Here is an 18123-nt window from a genome sequence, read left to right as displayed (position 1 = left end):
GGAACCACGTACCTATGCAGATATTGGTGAGCAGAAGGGTAGTTTTATTTATTGCAAAAAGCTCTTCGGCATCCTGAACCCAATATTTTGTCTAAGCCGCTTTTTATTAAGTATGTTCACACATGTAATAAGAATTTCTGAAATAAAATTTTAGTTCTATCAGATAAACTTGATTCTTAAAGTTCGTAGTTAAAATATATATACATACATACATAGTATATATAGGGAAAATATAGGATGTTTTGTGGTTGTATCAGAGGAGCAATATATATACATGTGTTTTTTAACACCATTCTTAATCCACATGGAGTCTATAAGTAGTTCATTGCCAGAATTTTCACCATGACTACTTTCAGAAAGGGTCTCTTCCAGTAAAACAGCCTGAGTTTGAGGTGATTAGTGTTAGATAACCCTCCCCCCTTATAAATGGCATTCCACCCAGCAGGTTCTGTCAGGTTGGAACCATATTGATGTTGTGTGTGAAATAACCCCCAACCCCCATGAATGAAAGACATTTTTTTTGTGTTAGTAGACTAGTTGACAATGTGTGTTCTTTGAAATCTTTATGATCAAAAACTGCAAAATAAAAAGCTGTAATAAAGTACAATTAAATTCATGGTTGGTTTGTAGCAGTGTTTTTGAACACAGAACATTATCTTTTTAGCAGGGATATTGTAAAGCACATGATTTTGGGTCACAAGGTCAGGAATTGGATATGTGATCCACTATATGTGGCTGGAGGCCAGAGATCAAAGGTTTTTTGCAAGCAATGGGAACCACAGTGAGAATGCTTTGAAAGTGAATTGTCAGTGACAGGCATGAGATGAGCAGCACTTTGGGGGCGGGAACTCTTGCTGATTAGACTGAAAACATTCAGAGCTTCCGCAGAATTACAGAAAGACACTTTATGCTGCTATCCACAGACCATGGGTTATACCTTGGTGGTACCAACTCTGCTCAGGTACACAGTGTCACACTATACATTACAATGTAAAATGCCTCCTTTTTCAATGTATAAACATATACAAGAACTAAAGGACATGGAAGTGTTATCATGTAGTACTTGTGTGTTGCTTTACCTTACAGTTACTTAACATGCAGAAGTATAAAACCACTAACAGGTTAAATAAGGGTTTGGCTGGTTTGGTGTATTTACAATAGCCATGATTATATCAGATAAGACCTTAGGTCAGTTATACTGAAGTTGGAACATGAATGTAAAATTGTAAAGCAATTTTGTTCCTCCATTTCATCCATCCATCCATTCATAAACCATCCCGCTATATCCTAACCACATGGTCACGGGGGTCTGCTGGAGGCAATCCCAGCCAACACAGGGCTCAAGGCAGGAAACAAACCCCGGGCAGGGTGCGCGCGCACACATGCACACACACACACACACACACACTCGGGACAATTTAGAATCGCCAGTGCACCTAACATGCATGTCTTTGGACTGTGGGAGGACACCGGAGCACCCGGAGGAAACCCACACAGACACGGGGAGAACACGCAAACTCCACGCAGGGAGGACCCCCGGGAAGCAAACCCAGGTCTCTTTACTGGTAGGCAGCAGCGCTATCACTGCGCCACCGTGCCACCCTTCCTCCATTTCATACTTCTCATTTCCTGATAATATATGGTGCTCTAACCATGATGGTGTACTGTGTTTGAAATAGTTATATTTTAACATTGTTGTTATTATTATTATTATTATTATTATTATTACTTTCAGTGTGTCTTTCATAAATGCATTATTTGTGTGTGTGTTTTTGATTGACTCATTAACTACTAATCCCTTTGCAGTGGCTTGTTGGGTTTTTTACTGCATTGTGTTCCTTTAAATCATAAAGACACATCAAGGAATAGATCAGAAGCTTTTCCCACAGAATCATTGTTTGTATGGTTCTGAAAATGTTCACTTTAGATTTAAAGTTGGACTATTCAATTGGTTTCTAAACCTACCTAAAAACACTTTTTGCGTTTCTAATGTCATTAGAACATAAAATTGTATGGAACAAGATACTAGCAAATGCTTAGTAATTGATTGTAAAAAGCCCTCTTTTAATGCAGTATATTCAGAATGGTCTACATTTTAAAATGAACTTTTAGAAAATAAAAATGCAGCAAATTCCATTTCATTTGTAATTTGTGGCTGTTGTCTTGTTAGGAGACTTGATGTACTGATGTTTTTGGTGAATTTTCACTGTCAAAATATATTAAGTAAAAGTGATGACAAGACATAAAATAAGATGCAATCTGTGGAGAAGTATATATTCATTGGAAAAATGTATGGTAAGACATATGAAACTACAATTGTATTTAATTATCCTGCCTCTGGCCCAACTACACTGTGAGTCGCTTTGAAACTGAGTTACGAAATAGGATTTTAATGGCTGTTAAACTTAAAAATGCATTTAAGGGATTACATGGACTTGTTCTTTTACATCTGACACTTAAAAAGTTTGTTTTAAATATATGAAAGGTCACCCAAACTAAAACTGGGAGAAGCAGTTTGCAAATGACATGCTGGTCTTCTAGCAGTCTACTTAATGTTTAATGTTTATTTATTTTGTATAAATACTTAAAAATGGTATCAGTCATTTTGGCATTATTGACATTTGAGTAACGTCTTTGACAAACTCACAGTTAACCAGAAAAAGAGTATACTTTGTTTTTTATTTATTTTAATTATTAATAGTGATAATAGTATTGTTAGTTTGTTAAATCTCTTAAAAGAATTAAAATAATGCCATATGAAATATTCTGAACTACAGCATGAGAACAGCAATAAGCTAATAGTTGAAATTCCCAGAAGCACAACAGTGTTTTTAATGTGGCAGAATGGCATTTAAATTCAAGCAATAACAATAAATATTCTTAGGAATACAGTGATCCCTCGCTATATCGCGCTTCGCCTTTCGCGGCTTCACTCTATCGCGGATTTTATATGTAAGCATATTTAAATATATATCGCGAATTTTTTGCTGGTTCGCGGATTTCTGAGGACAATGGGTCTTTTAATTTCTGGTACATGCTTCCTCAGTTGGTTTGCCCAGTTGATTTCATACAAGGGACGCTGTTGGCAGATGGCTGAGAAGAAAGCCAACTTACTTTCTCTCTCTTTCTCTTGCGCTGCCTTTCTCTGATCCTGACGTAGGGGGTGTGAGCAGGGGGGCTGTTCGCACACCTAGACGATACGGACGCTCATCTAAAAATGCTGAAAGATTATCTTCACGTTGCAACCTTCTGTGCAGCTGCTTAGTGAAGCTACATGCTGCACGGTGCTTCGCATACTTAAAAGCTCAAAGGGCACATATTGATTTTTGACTTTGTTTTTCTCTGTCTCTCTCTCTCTCTCTCTCTCTCTCTCTCCCTGCTCCTGACGGAGGGGGTGTGAGCTGCTGCCTTCAACAGCTTTGTCTTTTAAGTATGCGAAGCACCGCAGCACAAACAGCCCTATTGATTTGTTTGCTTTCCTCTGTTTCCTTTGAAGAGGAAGATATGTTTGCATTCTTTTAATTGTGAGACAGAACTGTCATCTCTGTCTTGTCATGGAGCACAGTTTAAACTTTTGAAAAAGAGACAAATGTTTGTTTGCAGTGTTTGAATAACGTTCCTGTCTCTCTACAACCTCCTGTGTTTCTGCGCAAATCTGTGACCCAAGCATGACAATATAAAAATAATCATATAAACATATGGTTTGTACTTCGCGGATTTTCTTATTTCGCGGGTGGCTCTGGAACGCAACCCCCGCGATGGAGGAGGGATTACTGTAATGTCTTTTCTAGGTGATGACTAAAGGAACTAAGACATCATACCAATCCCCACTCCTTCCCATAAGCAGCTCTTTTCATGTCCTGTTTGTGTATGCTGGTCCTGTAGTAGACCGCGTTAACTGGATATTTGATGGGACTCTCCAAAGTTAGCCTAAAGATGTTCAGTTGACTGCAGATGCCTAGCTGTTTTCATTTCAGAAGTCCAGCAAGCATTTGAGTTGCTCTGAAATGATAGCAGGAAATTAAAATTTTCTGTGTGTGCTAACAATAGGTCTGTGTGGTGGAGGTCACTTTATAACCTCTGCCTGGAGAGTAACTGCTGCTCCATTTTAATGCATTGTTCTGTTAGCTGGAAATAATTCATGGACATTCTCTTGTCTAGTTAGGGGGATGATTTTTCTTAAGATTATTTTCAACAGGGTTAGGATGTATTTCCCTAAGTCACTTGTTAATTGCTTCTTTCTCCTTTTATATTTATTGGAGGTATAGGAATTTAGTTGTTTTTATGTTAATTCAGTAAAAATATGACTACCTGCTTCATATCATTTTATTTTAATTTTTAGCACTGGACTAAAAAATCTTGCATGTCATTTCATACTCAAAGGATAAAATTCCATCCTGTCAAAATTGTGCCTACTCACTAAACCATATTTTTTCATCTATTAGAACATTTAAGCATAATGAATTTTGCTTAAATTAATTATGTATTAACCACTTATAAGCTGATAGGTCTTTCCCCCGGTTGTTATGTTAATGATGTATTAAGGTTTTATTTTAGGTTTCTGATGTGCTGATTATTGAAAGCTTAATTTTAGTGCAGTTCACTGAAGTGTTTATAGAGTAGACACTGATATGGGAGCTGAGGAAGAGGACATTTTCATTTAAGTTGAGAAGATGGCCTGGAAATAAAATTAGTAGTTTGGATCTCTCACAGACTAAAGTAAAAATACAGTATCGTAATTATTCGTTTTCAAATACTGATTGATGTCAAATAAGACATTTGACATCATTCAGGGTTTGGACACCACTGAACATTCTTCATTAAGAAATTAGTCAACCATTAAACTGTTCATTTTCTTACCAAGTGTTTTTTTTTATGATTTGCTAATTGGCTTAAATAAATGGTTGCATTTTAGTCAATCCAAGTTTTATATCCTTGTCATAGTGCTGCCAACCTTATATAAAACAACACTTTCCCCACAACGGGAAAGGTGTTGGGCTTTCAAACAAGTTTAAACTAGATTTCTTGTGAAATGTATTTGAGAAAACACCTCTTAAAGGAAGCAGCTGGTCATTTGAAAAGCTTTGTTAAGGTACTAAAAGGTTAAATTAACAGGGTGTTGGGTCATCCATCCATCCATTACCCAACCCGCTATATCCTAACTACAGGGTCATTGAAAGTGAAAAGAAAGTTTTTAAGGGAGTTCAAAATTCATCAATTTAAATACAGTTTTGAAAATTTACTTAAAACTGTGGTCTCAATTATCTCAGACTTCTGTTAATTAAGCGGCTACTGTTGAATTTCAGATTATAGAAAATGAATCTCCTTGGTGTGGTTTGCGTAGAATGGGACATGGAAGACTGCCAATGTATTCAATAGCACAGTTTCTGTAGTGACTGTTAACGGTTACATTTTCTACCTAGAGGCTTGGCTTGTTCAACTTTTTTATTCAGTTGCAGAATCTGTGGGGAAGTGTTTGATTGGCAGTTAAGTTGGGCAAGCCAGCCAATCTAATCCATGTTGCCATGACTGAATGGAAAAGAAAACTTAAGTGGCTTTCCATGAGATTTCATTTTCCCTCTAGTGGTTGAATGGTCTACATTTCTGCAAGATTTTAATTTGGTGCATTTGCTAATTGATTCATAGTTTTAGTAAATTTAAAAACATTCAAAATGTCAAAGTGCAAAGTCATCTCTTAAGTGCAGTACATCTTTTTAATTCTGTACCTTGTGTCAAAGAAGCTTACTTTTAATCAGGCCCTCAGTGTAATAGTTGCACTGTTTCATATTGTGCATTTAATAGCCAGAAATATGAAAAGACAATTAATATAAGAATGTGAAAAGATCATGATACATTTTCTAAAATAAAACTTTTACTAAACATTACTGATATACATTTAACACTATTTAGAATGTACTGTGCCGATGATTAATTTTACTGCACTTAAAAAATTGGCAAACTTAGTGTTACTCAACAACTTGAAATGTAGACTGTGTTCATATTTGCACACATTTTTAGTAAAAAAAAAAAAATATATATATGCTGGTCCAGTAATGGAAAAATTTTACTTAAAATATTACAAGTGGGACTGGCTCTAGGGACATTAACTACCTTCTGATGAAACCATTTATGCTATCTCATCATCTAGTCACATTAAAGAACTCTGTGTAAATATCCTGTCATCAGGTAGTCTCATTTATGTAATTATTTTATTAAAACAAATGTTTGTACCACAATTTTAACAAGTTCATAATATTTAAATTTGTGATTATTTTTGTTTACAAAATACACATAAGGCAAATGTTTCAGATATTGCTGGTATTTTAAACAGTCTCCAGTTGCAGTGAGTGTGTGTCATGTTTCATGGTTACCTACTGTGAATACCGATTAAGGCTTACACAGTTCATGGCACACAGTAGGTGGTGGTTATTATTGTGCCTCTTTGAAGTGTTCAGAATTTTCAATTAAGGAGTTGGTTGATTTTGTATTCTTTTTAAAAAATGGCACAGGATGTAGTCAAATGAGAGCATCCAGGTCAAAGAAGTAATGAAGTCTGTTTAGTCAGCTGATATGTATTTCAACAAAAGGGTTGTATTCCTACAGAAACAAACATGATATTGTTACTGTATAGAAAGCATTGGCATTCATTTTGAATATTTTTTCTTTTTTCTGATGTAGGGTAACCTGTTTGATTTCTTGAGGTTAACTGGCTGGAGAGGATCCAAAGTGCTTTATTTTGGTGATCATCTGTACAGTGATTTAGCTGTAAGTGTCTACCTACTTTGTTTAGACTGCCTTACCTCTATACATTTGCAACGATGCATTGTGAAATGTTTGTGTGGGAATTGTGGGTGTGATTTATTTTTTTAACACTATGAAGTAAAAACACAGTATTGCAAAGTAAAGATAGTTTGACTTCTGAAATGTATTTGGTTTACTGATATGAATTTTCATTTCTTCCAAACTCCTCATCAGGATTTAATGTTGCGTCATGGCTGGAGGACTGCTGCCATTGTGCCTGAGCTTGAAATTGAAACAAAAGTAGTGAATACAGAGCAATATGCACAATCTCTTACCTGGCTTCAAGCTCTCACTGGGCTTCTGGAACGAATGCAGGTACATTGTGGGAGGTATCTGGGGGTGGGGATGGAGTTTTTAAGTTTTGGTGCAAATGTAGTGTTACGAAACTGAGGAAGCTTTGAATTACATGCAGGCTATGTCATGTTTAAATTTGAAAGATCCAAAAGAAGTACCATTTAGACTGGATTGAGTATTTTTACTGCTTCTAATGTATGTGATCACCGTCTATCATGCAGATAATTATTGTTATAAATGTCTTTATAGATTGGCTCCAGCAGAACCCCGTGACCCTGTAGTTAGGATATAGCGGGTTGGATAATGGATAGATGGATGGATGTCTTTATTGAATATGAAAAATAATCACAGCTCTGGCAATTAGCATGACTTCCTCAGATATCGTGAGATTATGTATCGTTCTTAAATATGCAGACTTCTTTACAAGCAATTTACTTTGGCCATTCTTAAATAGAACAGCAGCAAAGTGTGTCATTTTTTACACCCTGTAAATTGCTGCTTTTTAACTTGTTAATGAATTAGCTGAAGAACCTTATGGGTAGACCCTTTGATCTGGAAGTCTGGCTATTTCTAAATTTGTCCCTTGTCATTCATAGATGCATCGTGACCCTGAATCTCAAAAGGTTCTCCAGGACTGGCTTAAAGAGAGAGAAGAGCTGAGGTATGTGGTCCTCTCTGCAGGGTTAATGTACAGCTTGGTCAAAGTTGTACTTCAGTTATGCCTCTTGAATTAACCTTTTTATAAAAATGACATCAAACATTCAGACAGTTTTTCTAGCTCTGAGTAATCTAACATTAACAACAGTTTTAGATTTTCCATTAGAATAATGCAGTAACCTTTAATCCAGTTTACAGGCTATCAAATTAGCCAAAAAAAATAAGGTTTTGGTATTCCAATTGAAAATAAGTAAACCTTCAAATATATTCAAACTTGGGTTAACAATTCTGGACGTTTATACTTGTAAATTTTTATTTTTTATTTTTATATATTATTATAGTAATGGCTGCACAACAAAATAAATGCTAGTAGCAAAAAAAAAAAAATCTTGGTAGTACTTGGGCAACTCGGACACTCAATTGTCATAAACACTTTTTGATTTACTGATCCACAACAAGTGAGAAATTTTTTTTTTATTATTAATAATAATGTAGTGGAATGTGGTGCCAGAACGTGGTGTCTATAAGGCTTTAGGTTCTTTTTCGTGCGTGCTTTTATAAGTCGCTTTTCTGATAAGGATCATAAGCAATCTGTTTCAGGACAGGGTCAGAATAGATGGCAAATTAAGAGTATTCAAGTGGCAGGCAGGTCAAAGATGGGTTTCTTTTATTATTTAAGAGTGTCCAATGGGCAGTGGCATGGTGCAGTAAATATCATGGCATTCAGAATATAAAGCCTGTGGGCTAACCCTGGAGAGTGGCTCCTATGTGGTTTACGGGATCGTCATTGATATCAAGTCAGGGTCTACATAATCTGTCTACTTTGTCAGGGGTCTGGCAGTAAGTTTTATTAATAAAGATAACAAGCTTGCCTTTCAAAATTACTAAATGGATGATCATTGAAGTGAAGCAGAATAAAATACTGCTGTTATGTATAACACATCTGGAGTAACACAATGCCAAAATTAGCGCAGGTAAAACAAACAGTTGTTCTTTGACAATCGAATGTCAGCTTTTGCATTTGGATTAAACCTTTTTAAAATAAATTTTAGTTGTATTCAAATAGTGGTGTTTGATCTGATAGCCCTAATCCAGTTATTTTATATTAAAAAACAAAATGCATAACTGTTCTAAATTTCTCAGATGTGCATTAAGAAGAATATAGTTGGGCTAGCATTAAAAGCGATGACCAAAAATTGAAATGTTTCCCAGATTCTTGCAGAAATTAAACACACACTGCAGTGCCCTTAGACTACAGGGAAATACCATCTATTTATTAAAATATTAAATGTGGTGTAGAAGATTTAGAATGTATAGTGTGTTTAGTGCTGCAAGTCTCAATGTAGTTGGGTCAGTGCCCTTTTCTAAGTCACTATGTGATACTGATCAAATCACACAACCTGCCTGTGTTCCAGTGGTAAATATATGTATTCATTGCATTCGTAGTCTGAGTCTCGATGACCTGAATTGTGTGGGTGGTTACCTACCAGGTAACGCTTGTGGTTGGTCTGCATACATACATACATATATATATATATATGATATCGATAGAGAGATATATAGATATACAGTGAGGAACATAAGTATTTGAACACCCTGCGATTTTGCAAGTTCTCCCACTTAGAAATCATGGAGGGTCTGAAATTCACATTGTAGGTGCATTCCTACTGTGAGAGAGAATGTAAAAGAAAATTCAGGAAATCACATTGTATGATTTGTACAGAAGTTATTTGTATTTCACTGCTGCACATAAGTATTTGAACACCTGAGAAAATCAGTGTTAATATTTGGTACAGAAGCCTTTGTTTGCAGTTACAGAGGTCAAATGTTTCCTGTAGTTCTTGACCAAGTTTGCACACAACTGCAACAGGGATTTTGGCCCACTCCTCCACACAGATCTCTAGATCTGTCAGGTTCTGGGGCTGGCGCTGAGCAGCACGGAGTTTCAGCTCCCTCCAAAGATTTTCGATTGGATTTAGGTCTGGAGACTGGCTAGGCCACTCCAGAACCTTGATATGCTTCTTACGGAGCCACTCCTTGGATATCCTGGCTGTGTGCTTCGGGTCATTGTCATGTTGGAAGACCCAGCCACGACCCATCTTCAGTGCTCTGACTGAGGGAAGGAGGTTGTTGCCCAAAATCTCACAATACATGGCCCCAGTCATCCTCTCCTTAATACAGTGCAGTCGTCCTGTCCCCTACGCAGAAAAGCACCCCCAAAGCATGATGTTTCCACCCCCATGCTTCACAATAGGGATGGTGTTCTTGGGATGCAACTCCTCCTTCTTTTTCCTCCAAACACGGCGAGTGAAGTTTAGACCAAAAAGTTCTATTTTGGTCTCATCTGACCACATGACTTTCTCCCATGCCTCTTCTGGATCATCCAGATGGTCATTGGCAAATTTCAGACGGGCCTGGACATGTGATGACTTGAGCAGGGGAACCTTCTGTGCAATGCGTGATTTGAAACCATGACGGCATAGTGTTTTACCGACAGTGACCTTTGAAACTGTGGTCCCAGCTCTCTTCATGTCATTGACCAGCTCCTCCCGTGTAGTTCTGGGCTGATTCCTCACCTTTCTTATCATCTGTGATACCCCACGAGGTGAGATCTTGCATGGAGCCCCAGTCCGAGGGAGACTGACAGTCGTCTTTAGCCTCTTCCATTTTCTGACAATTGCTCCAACAGTTGATCTATTTTCATCAAGCTGCTTGGCAATTTCCAGCCTTGTGGAGGTCCACAATTTTGTCTCTGGTGTCTTTTGACAGCTCTGTGGTCTTGCCCATGGTAGTAGTTGGAGTCTGACTGACTGTGGGGTGGACAGGTGTCTTTAAAGAGCTCAGACAGGTGCTACTAATTAAGATTACTAAGTAGAGTAGAGGTGGACTTCTTAAAGGCAGAGTAACAGGTCTTTGAGAGCCAGAATTCTTGCTGATTGCCAGGTGTTCAAATACTTATGTGCAGCAGTGCAATACAAATAAATTCTGTACAAATCATACAATGTGATTTCCTGAATTTTTTTTTACATTCTGTCTCTCATAGTGGGAATGCACCTACAATGTGAATTTCAGACCCCTCCATGATTTCTAAGTGGGAGAACTTGCAAAATCGCAGGGTGTTCAAATACTTATGTTCCTCACTGTATGTATGTGTGTGTGTATATGTATATATATATATATATATATTGATATGGAGATATATTTGAGATAGATATATATATATATATATATATATATATATATATATATATATATATATATATATATATATATATATATAGATATTAGTATGTGCTTATTAATAAAAGTTGACCCATAGTGACCATAATCAATTTAAACCCTCTTTTTTTAATGCAGTGTTAAAAATGTGAGTATTTTCAAGTATTTAAGATTTCGTATTTATTTACTGATCCTGTACATTTTTCCAAATGCAGGGCAATTACCAAGAACCTCTTCAATCCTCAATTTGGTAGCATCTTCCGTACGTGCCACAACCCCACATACTTCTCCCGCAGGCTCTGCCGTTTCTCTGATCTCTACATGGCATCCTTGAGCTGTCTGCTGAATTATGACCTTAGCTACACCTTCTACCCCCGGAGAACCCCTTTGCAGCACGAGGCTCCCTTATGGATGGACCAGCTGTGCACTGGCTGTATGAAGACTCCCTTCCTTGAGGAGATGGCTCACATTCGCTAAAGAAGCTGGGGAGATTGGAAAGGGTGATCTCATGCATTTATGGGTGTTGTTGAATACACTTCCTTCATTTTGTGGACCATATCTTGTCTGAAACGACAATACTTAAAAGAGTGAGCTCTAAGAAAGAGCAGCAAAATTGGGATGGCACTCCTGGATGTCTTGAAAATTGCACTTGTAAATTAAGGTGGAACACGATCTTGGAAGCAAAAGGTTTAAAATAAAACTATGCATTGGAATGTTGGAATCCACTATTGTGTTCATGGGAGTGCTGGAGGTTGAACATGGAATTGGGAACAGATGTTGTAAATGGATAACTGCGTTGAAGTTGAAATGGACAAAACGCCTAGAATCATGCTGCATTTTTTAATCTTTCAACCTGTTTCTGTATAATGGGTTTGTGTGGTCATGTTGGGTTTTTTTTTTGTTTGTTTTTATATAAATGCACTCCTGTAAATTTAAAATTGTTGCAGGCATAGTACAGTATTTAGAAAAGGTAACAGAAGTGAATATTAAGAATTGACCATCTCTTGGCACTAATGTCAGCTAACCAAGTATTTCTGTTTCTAATGTCTTTCTTAATTTGTAGACAACTGTTGAGGAATTTTCTTTTCATTTTTTTTTACAGCCAAAGTACTCAACAGTTATAATATGGTTAGTTCTGAATATTACACATTTTCTGATTTATTTTACCCATCTTTCACTTTGGCCTAAATTTCTTGTTTAGATAACACATTTCAAAGAAAAGTTTTCTCTTTCCTTCACAGAGCTAGCCCCAGGTTTTTCCTTTCATATAGAACCATATGTTGAGTAATCTTAAACTGCTGACCATTGGTGGCAGGATGGTTATTTTTTAATATGATGATGATGAATGTTAGGAAACAAAAAGTTTGGTTTCTGAGTATTAATAGATAAGGCAGCTCTATAAACTGCCTCTGTTAATCAACATGTTTTCTGAATTAAATGGAACTAGATGTTAAATATAATATTTGCAGAACCATTTAATGGAAAATTTGATCAAACATTCACAGAGAAGCATATAGAATGTTAACTGCTAAACTGGAGTCATTTGTGAATGTCAATGTGGGGAAATATTTTGGAGAAGTAATGTGCTTGATGAATTTTGCTTTGTTCGTCTCATTCTTCTTGAAGCCCTGCTTGAGAGGAGTTACCTGCCTTGTCGCTGCTGTATCCCTAGCAGTTGAGTAGCACAGCATGCTGCGGGCTGGTAAAGCTTTGCTCTCCTGGCATCGGGTGTTTTACCAGACCTGCTCCCCTGATCCGTGTGTTTCTGTTACCTCTAGTCATTTTTTTTATTTAATGCAGGAGAAAGTTGGTACCAAAATAAGAGCGGAATGAGAGGAAAGCTGGTTTTAAATGTTGTACAGTCTTGTCACTAACTAGTAAGTAAGATGTAAACTTTGTATTTTATGTTTAACAGTTTTTTAAGGCTTATGTGATGCTTATTATTTGTATAGGGGGACAATCTAATTTGGTTAACAAGTTTGAAAATGCTTTAAAAATTTCCACTAGTTTTAGCAGTTTCCTTTAAAAAAAAACAAACTGGCTGGAATCACTAAAGTGTAGATGTTTGCCCCAATCTCCACATTTACTAACTTGGGGACATTTACACCAGTCAGCTGTTGTCGTCTCTTCATCTGAAGTGACTCGTTGTGATGCTCGTTATGAATGATATTTAGTTTCCACACACGTTATCAAATCTCATTGCTTACCCTTAAAGCAAATGGCAGCGCAGCATTAGGCAGCAGTAGTTTCAGAAGCATAAAGCCAACCCATTCCAAATTTGTAGCTGCAAACAGGCCCAGCTTTCTTTTGTTACTTGATATTTGTTGTTGTTATTGAACAGTATTGTGTATGAAGCAAAGCACACCAGTAAAGTCAACACAATGTCGGAACAAGCTCAAACAGGCACAGGGAAAAAATGTAAAACGTGGAGAGAGCTGGTGTTCTCCAGGCTGGTGCAGTGTAAATATTGCTTTGGTGCTTCCTCTCGTTTTATTTAGCCTTATTCATTGTAACAGAAGTTTGTACCGTAACCGCTAGACGCACAACATTGTCCCAGTTTTACAACTTTATGTATAGTAGAGTTTTTTTTTAAGTAAGATTATTATTGTTGTTGATTATTTCAAGGGTTGTTTTTGTTGTTTTGGGTTTTTTTTTTTTTTTTTTTTTTTGGCCTTTGTATTGCTCGAGATATCGGATTGGTATTCCAGGATTATATGATTGCACCTGTTCCATTCTGACAAACGTCCCATGGCGTTTAGCCTAATTTGATGTTTGAGGATAGGTAACCTGGCAGAAGCATTTGGTGAAGGCAGTTCTAATTTGATTATGAACGATGTTGTTTGGGTTTTGCACACAACGGCAGATGTGCTGTGTTTAAAGCAGAAGAGGCAGAAGACTTGAGCAGCGTCTGTTGAGTTAAACCCCACTGGTTTACTCGTAGCATGCAAGCCTGTGTTTTGTGTACCCCTGGTACTCTGGCTGCACGCTCTTCTATCCTCTGGAATGGCCCTACTTCTGGGTTTTTTTTTTTATTTACAGTCAGGGTGTGAATTACTGCACTTTTTTAAATGTGTTGTTGGAATGTGTTACAGTTTAGTTTTATTATTTTAGTTAAAACTCAAACAGGTCAATTGAACTTAAAATATTCACAGCCCTGTTGGTGTTTGTCCTATTTGTGCACCACGTAACTACTGGCTGGACATTTTATCTAGCTGATACACAGAACTGTATACAGAATTAAGACCTTCATGAGCAGGCAGAAGCATCAACCGCACACCATGCTGGTACACTAGGTAAATTCCTGTTTACTTGGTTTTCAACTGTTGCTGTGAAGTTAATTATATTCTGCTGTTTAGAGAAATAGGCCTTTATGGAATCAACTCTTATAATTTACTGAAAAGAAGTCATTTAGAATGCTAGAGGTTTGAAATTACTTTCCATTCTGCATTGCTTGCACTGAAAACTAATCTCAAAAATCTCTAAATAAACTACCTAATTTTGTAATTAATTGCGTCCTTATATATGCATAGAATGGATAAAGTCAAATCAGAATAGGATTAGCCAAAGTGTGATCTGTATAGAACAAAGTAAATATCCAGAAATGCCATTTTAACCAGTTTTGTTTAGCAGTGATTGGTTACAATACATGAAATAAGAACTAGGTTTTTTTAAACTACCACAATAAAAAAAATGTACCGGGGAAATGTTCTTGTTTTGGTTTTTGACAGCAATGTAATCTATTTTTTTCTACTTGGTATTGCTGGGTAACAGTTAAATCCTTACTGCCACCTTAAGTGTGTCGTTTTGAAATGACTTTCGCTTAACTGCCTTGCAGCTTATTAGGCGAAGAAATCCAAAGTCATAGTTGCCAGCTGTGGAGTGGTGCCTCCTGATAGAGAAGGCCGTGAGAGTTGGGATCTGGGATCAAATAAGCCTTGGTGAGCAATGCTATGGTAAAGTTCTGGCACTTGAGCAACCTCACTTAAGCAGAATCCTTCACGATTAAGACCTGAAGGACAGTTGTGAATGCCGGAGCTCTACATACGCAGAGCTTCTATTTCCTATGCTTGTGGGCTTGAGAGGCCTGCATCCGTAGCCTTACTGTAGATACGGATCTTCAAAATTCTCATTCTGGTGCTGGAGAAAATCTTACAGTATGTTCAAAGTAAAAACAAATGTATTTCCACTTTCTCTTGAAATAAACCATTTAATACAACTGATTTATAATTTCAAAATAAGCATGCTTATTTTTTACATTGCTTATGTTCATTGGATTCAAAGAATAAAGCTTAATGAAGTATTTCTATTAGTAACTTTTCTGTGAGATTTGTACAGTATTAAATAATGTGTGAAGAAAATGGATGATGTGCATCTACCTAAATAAGTAGGGGGGCAGTCAGTGTGATGTAGTGGCTAAAGGCGCGGAGGTTTACACCACAAGGCTGCCAGTTCAAACCCGACACCCACCTCACTGTGCGACCCTGAGCACGTCACTCAGCCTGCCTCTGATTTAAACATACAACATGTCTAAATGTTTGGAATACATCCTGAATTTGTGAGGGCCATGGCACATTAGATGACTCAGTCACAGACCTTATTTACTGTTCATAACCTTGATGGGTTGAACACCTTCTTTGAGATCACCTGTGAGTGCCAGATATACTGTCTTGACATATCCTGCAACTCCATCCAAGGCATATAACTCGACTACAAGGTATAGAGGCTGATTTCCACCTGTGCGGTTGTCTAATTTGACATACCCTGTGATACCTAGTTGCGCAATCTGACGTACACCGGCAACGGGATCAGTAACGGCAGTCGTCATGTTTGATATCCCCTCCATTTACAAGTTGTTTAACCTCAGCAAAGCTTCCTTGGAAAGAAGTGTCTACCAAATGTAGAATAATAATATTACAGGAAGAAGATCATGCTTTATTGAAATTTGGAAGCCCCTGTGGCCTTTGATGGTGTGACTCATGGTTCAGTTTTCACGGAGAGAAATCTTTTCTTTAAAATAACAGAAATGTTATGTTCAGAAACAATTTATTTCACTAACCTTCAAACAAATGCTGGTTTAGCTTTGGATTATGAAATCAATACCTTTTGTGTGTGTGTGTGTATAGTATATATTATGCAGTATATAATTTTAGTGAGGGACAGCCTTAATTGAGAAGGACAGCGAGAGATGGCATGCACAGGGCATTGTCTCCCCCGGAACACTAGATGACAGCAGTGCCACGGATACCCACAGGGCATCATGGGACTTGGAGTTTGTCGGCTCTGCCCTGTTGGGTTCCGTGGTTGCCACCAGGGGGTGTGCGGGAATTGGGGAATCCTACTTTGTGGGGCACTATCCTCACCAGGAAGTGCTCTCAGGCCAAGCCTTGGGGACACAGGAAGTACTTCTGGGCATAATATAAAAGGAGCTGCCTGCCTCAATGTGGGGAGCCAGAGTCAGGAGGAAGGAGGATGAAGCTGAAGTGGAGGAGATGGTGAGATAGAGAGAGACAGACAGATAACACAAGACAAAGTTTTGCTTTGTACTGTGGCTTTGGTGGGAAATTCTTACCAGCTAAGAGTTTCCCACAATAAATCCTTGTTTACTTTGTACTTGTGACTGAGCCTTTCTGTTTTGGTTGGTTGGGGAGCTGGATTGCCCCCTGGTGGCCACATCACTGAACTCAAACAGAACAATCAAATCAGTCAATCAACCAGTCATCACATCACCAAAGCCAAAGAGAACAATCAGACTGCTTAGAGGGACTGGACAAACAGACTTGCACAAACTTTAGTGTTTTGTTATCTAGTGCTGAACATAGTTCTTTAGACATCCTTCCATTTTGTGCAGAATTTCTTTGGCTTGTGTGACTTAATAAAAATCTTTTTAAGACATCTAGAGAACATGTAAAGTGCACAGAAACAGCCACTGGACTGGAAATCGAATGCTCATTCCTGGAGCCCAAGCTGAGCACAGCACAGCAAGAATCTAGTCGCCTCTCTGTACGTTGTATTCATTTTAAATGAACATTTTACAGATAGGAAGTTGGACATTGATGGACATATTGGGAGCCACAAAGCCCTCAGCCTAGAACGTATTGGACTCTCGGACATCTTGTAGTTCATGGCAGGGTCCCCCATTGAGAGAATAAGAAACTCTGTTATTAACAAAGTGAAAAATGATTTTATTAAGTCCTGATCTTTCTGCAAGTAATAAATTTGTGCACTTTACAATTCATTCAAAGCAGTCCACTCCAGGGATTGATGAAAAAAGTTTACATAACAAAAATCAATGCTTTTAAAAAGAGCCCCAAACAACTGCCATCCTGCAGTGGTAAAAGATTAAATAAAAGCCGTCCTTATAAGTAACTGGATCAAGATCTGAAACTCTGTTCTGTTTCCACACCTTCCTCTCTTGGTTATCAGAGGCCCAATCTGGACATGAGGGGTCTTCCTTCAATCCTTACACATCTACTCTCTCTTGCATGTTCCCTCATTTCATGCACTCGTTGCCCATTCCTCGTGTTGCTCAGGGGCCAAATTGTGCCGCCATCTCTTCCCAGATCTTTCTCTCATAGTCAGCAGTTCAGAACACCAGACTACACTTCACCTTCAAACACCATGTGTTTGGGAGGTAACAATTTCAATAGCACTCATCTGTGAGACGAGTCTTCCCACTTCGCGCTACACCAGCTTTTCATAAATTACTCCCGGCTTTGCATGGAGAAGAAGACCAGTTACCCTCAGCTGTCTGTACTTGTCTCATACACGGCAAACTCACAACCAGTACGTAATGCCTTAATCAGCTTTTCACCATCTCACACTTGCAGACCCACAGTCTGCATATATCTCTGCAGCCTGGAGCCTCCACCCTAGAGTTCCAAGTAGGAGTCGAGTTCAGCAGCAAACCTTCAGAGCTCTGCCCCATTACACTGTGGTTAAGGATAGAGCTCTGAGAGGGTTATTGGACTCCCATCATGACGACTCTTCATTACGTCAACTCCAGGTACTTGGAGTACCAGGCTGCATTGATTCCAGACTCTCCATTTATCAATCTGAATTTGGGTCACTCTCCTTTCCATTTGCTGACATTCCTCTCCCAATAGCTGCCTGCCTGCAGTGCCCACTCAAACACCAAGTTGATTAAATGAAAGG

At 38.0% G+C, this 18123-nt stretch overlaps 1 protein-coding gene across 1 annotated transcript in view; it reads left to right on the top strand.

Moving 5' to 3' along the window:
* The window catches only part of nt5dc2 (5'-nucleotidase domain containing 2), a 44582-nt gene extending 29313 nt beyond the window's left edge, over window positions 1-15269 (top strand). The window contains exons 11-14 of the mRNA XM_028813253.2: window positions 6679-6765; window positions 6976-7116; window positions 7692-7756; window positions 11187-15269. Of these exons, the coding sequence (XP_028669086.1) occupies window positions 6679-6765; window positions 6976-7116; window positions 7692-7756; window positions 11187-11448 (555 nt within the window). The 3' untranslated portion in view covers window positions 11449-15269. The remainder of the gene's footprint in view (window positions 1-6678; window positions 6766-6975; window positions 7117-7691; window positions 7757-11186) is intronic.
* The last annotated feature ends 2854 nt before the right edge of the window (window positions 15270-18123 follow it).

This window comes from Erpetoichthys calabaricus, chromosome 11, assembly GCF_900747795.2.
Source record: "Erpetoichthys calabaricus chromosome 11, fErpCal1.3, whole genome shotgun sequence".
Lineage (NCBI taxonomy): Eukaryota > Metazoa > Chordata > Cladistia > Polypteriformes > Polypteridae > Erpetoichthys > Erpetoichthys calabaricus.
Note: the sequence above shows the minus strand (reverse complement) of the source record. Positions and strands in the feature narration are given on the sequence as shown.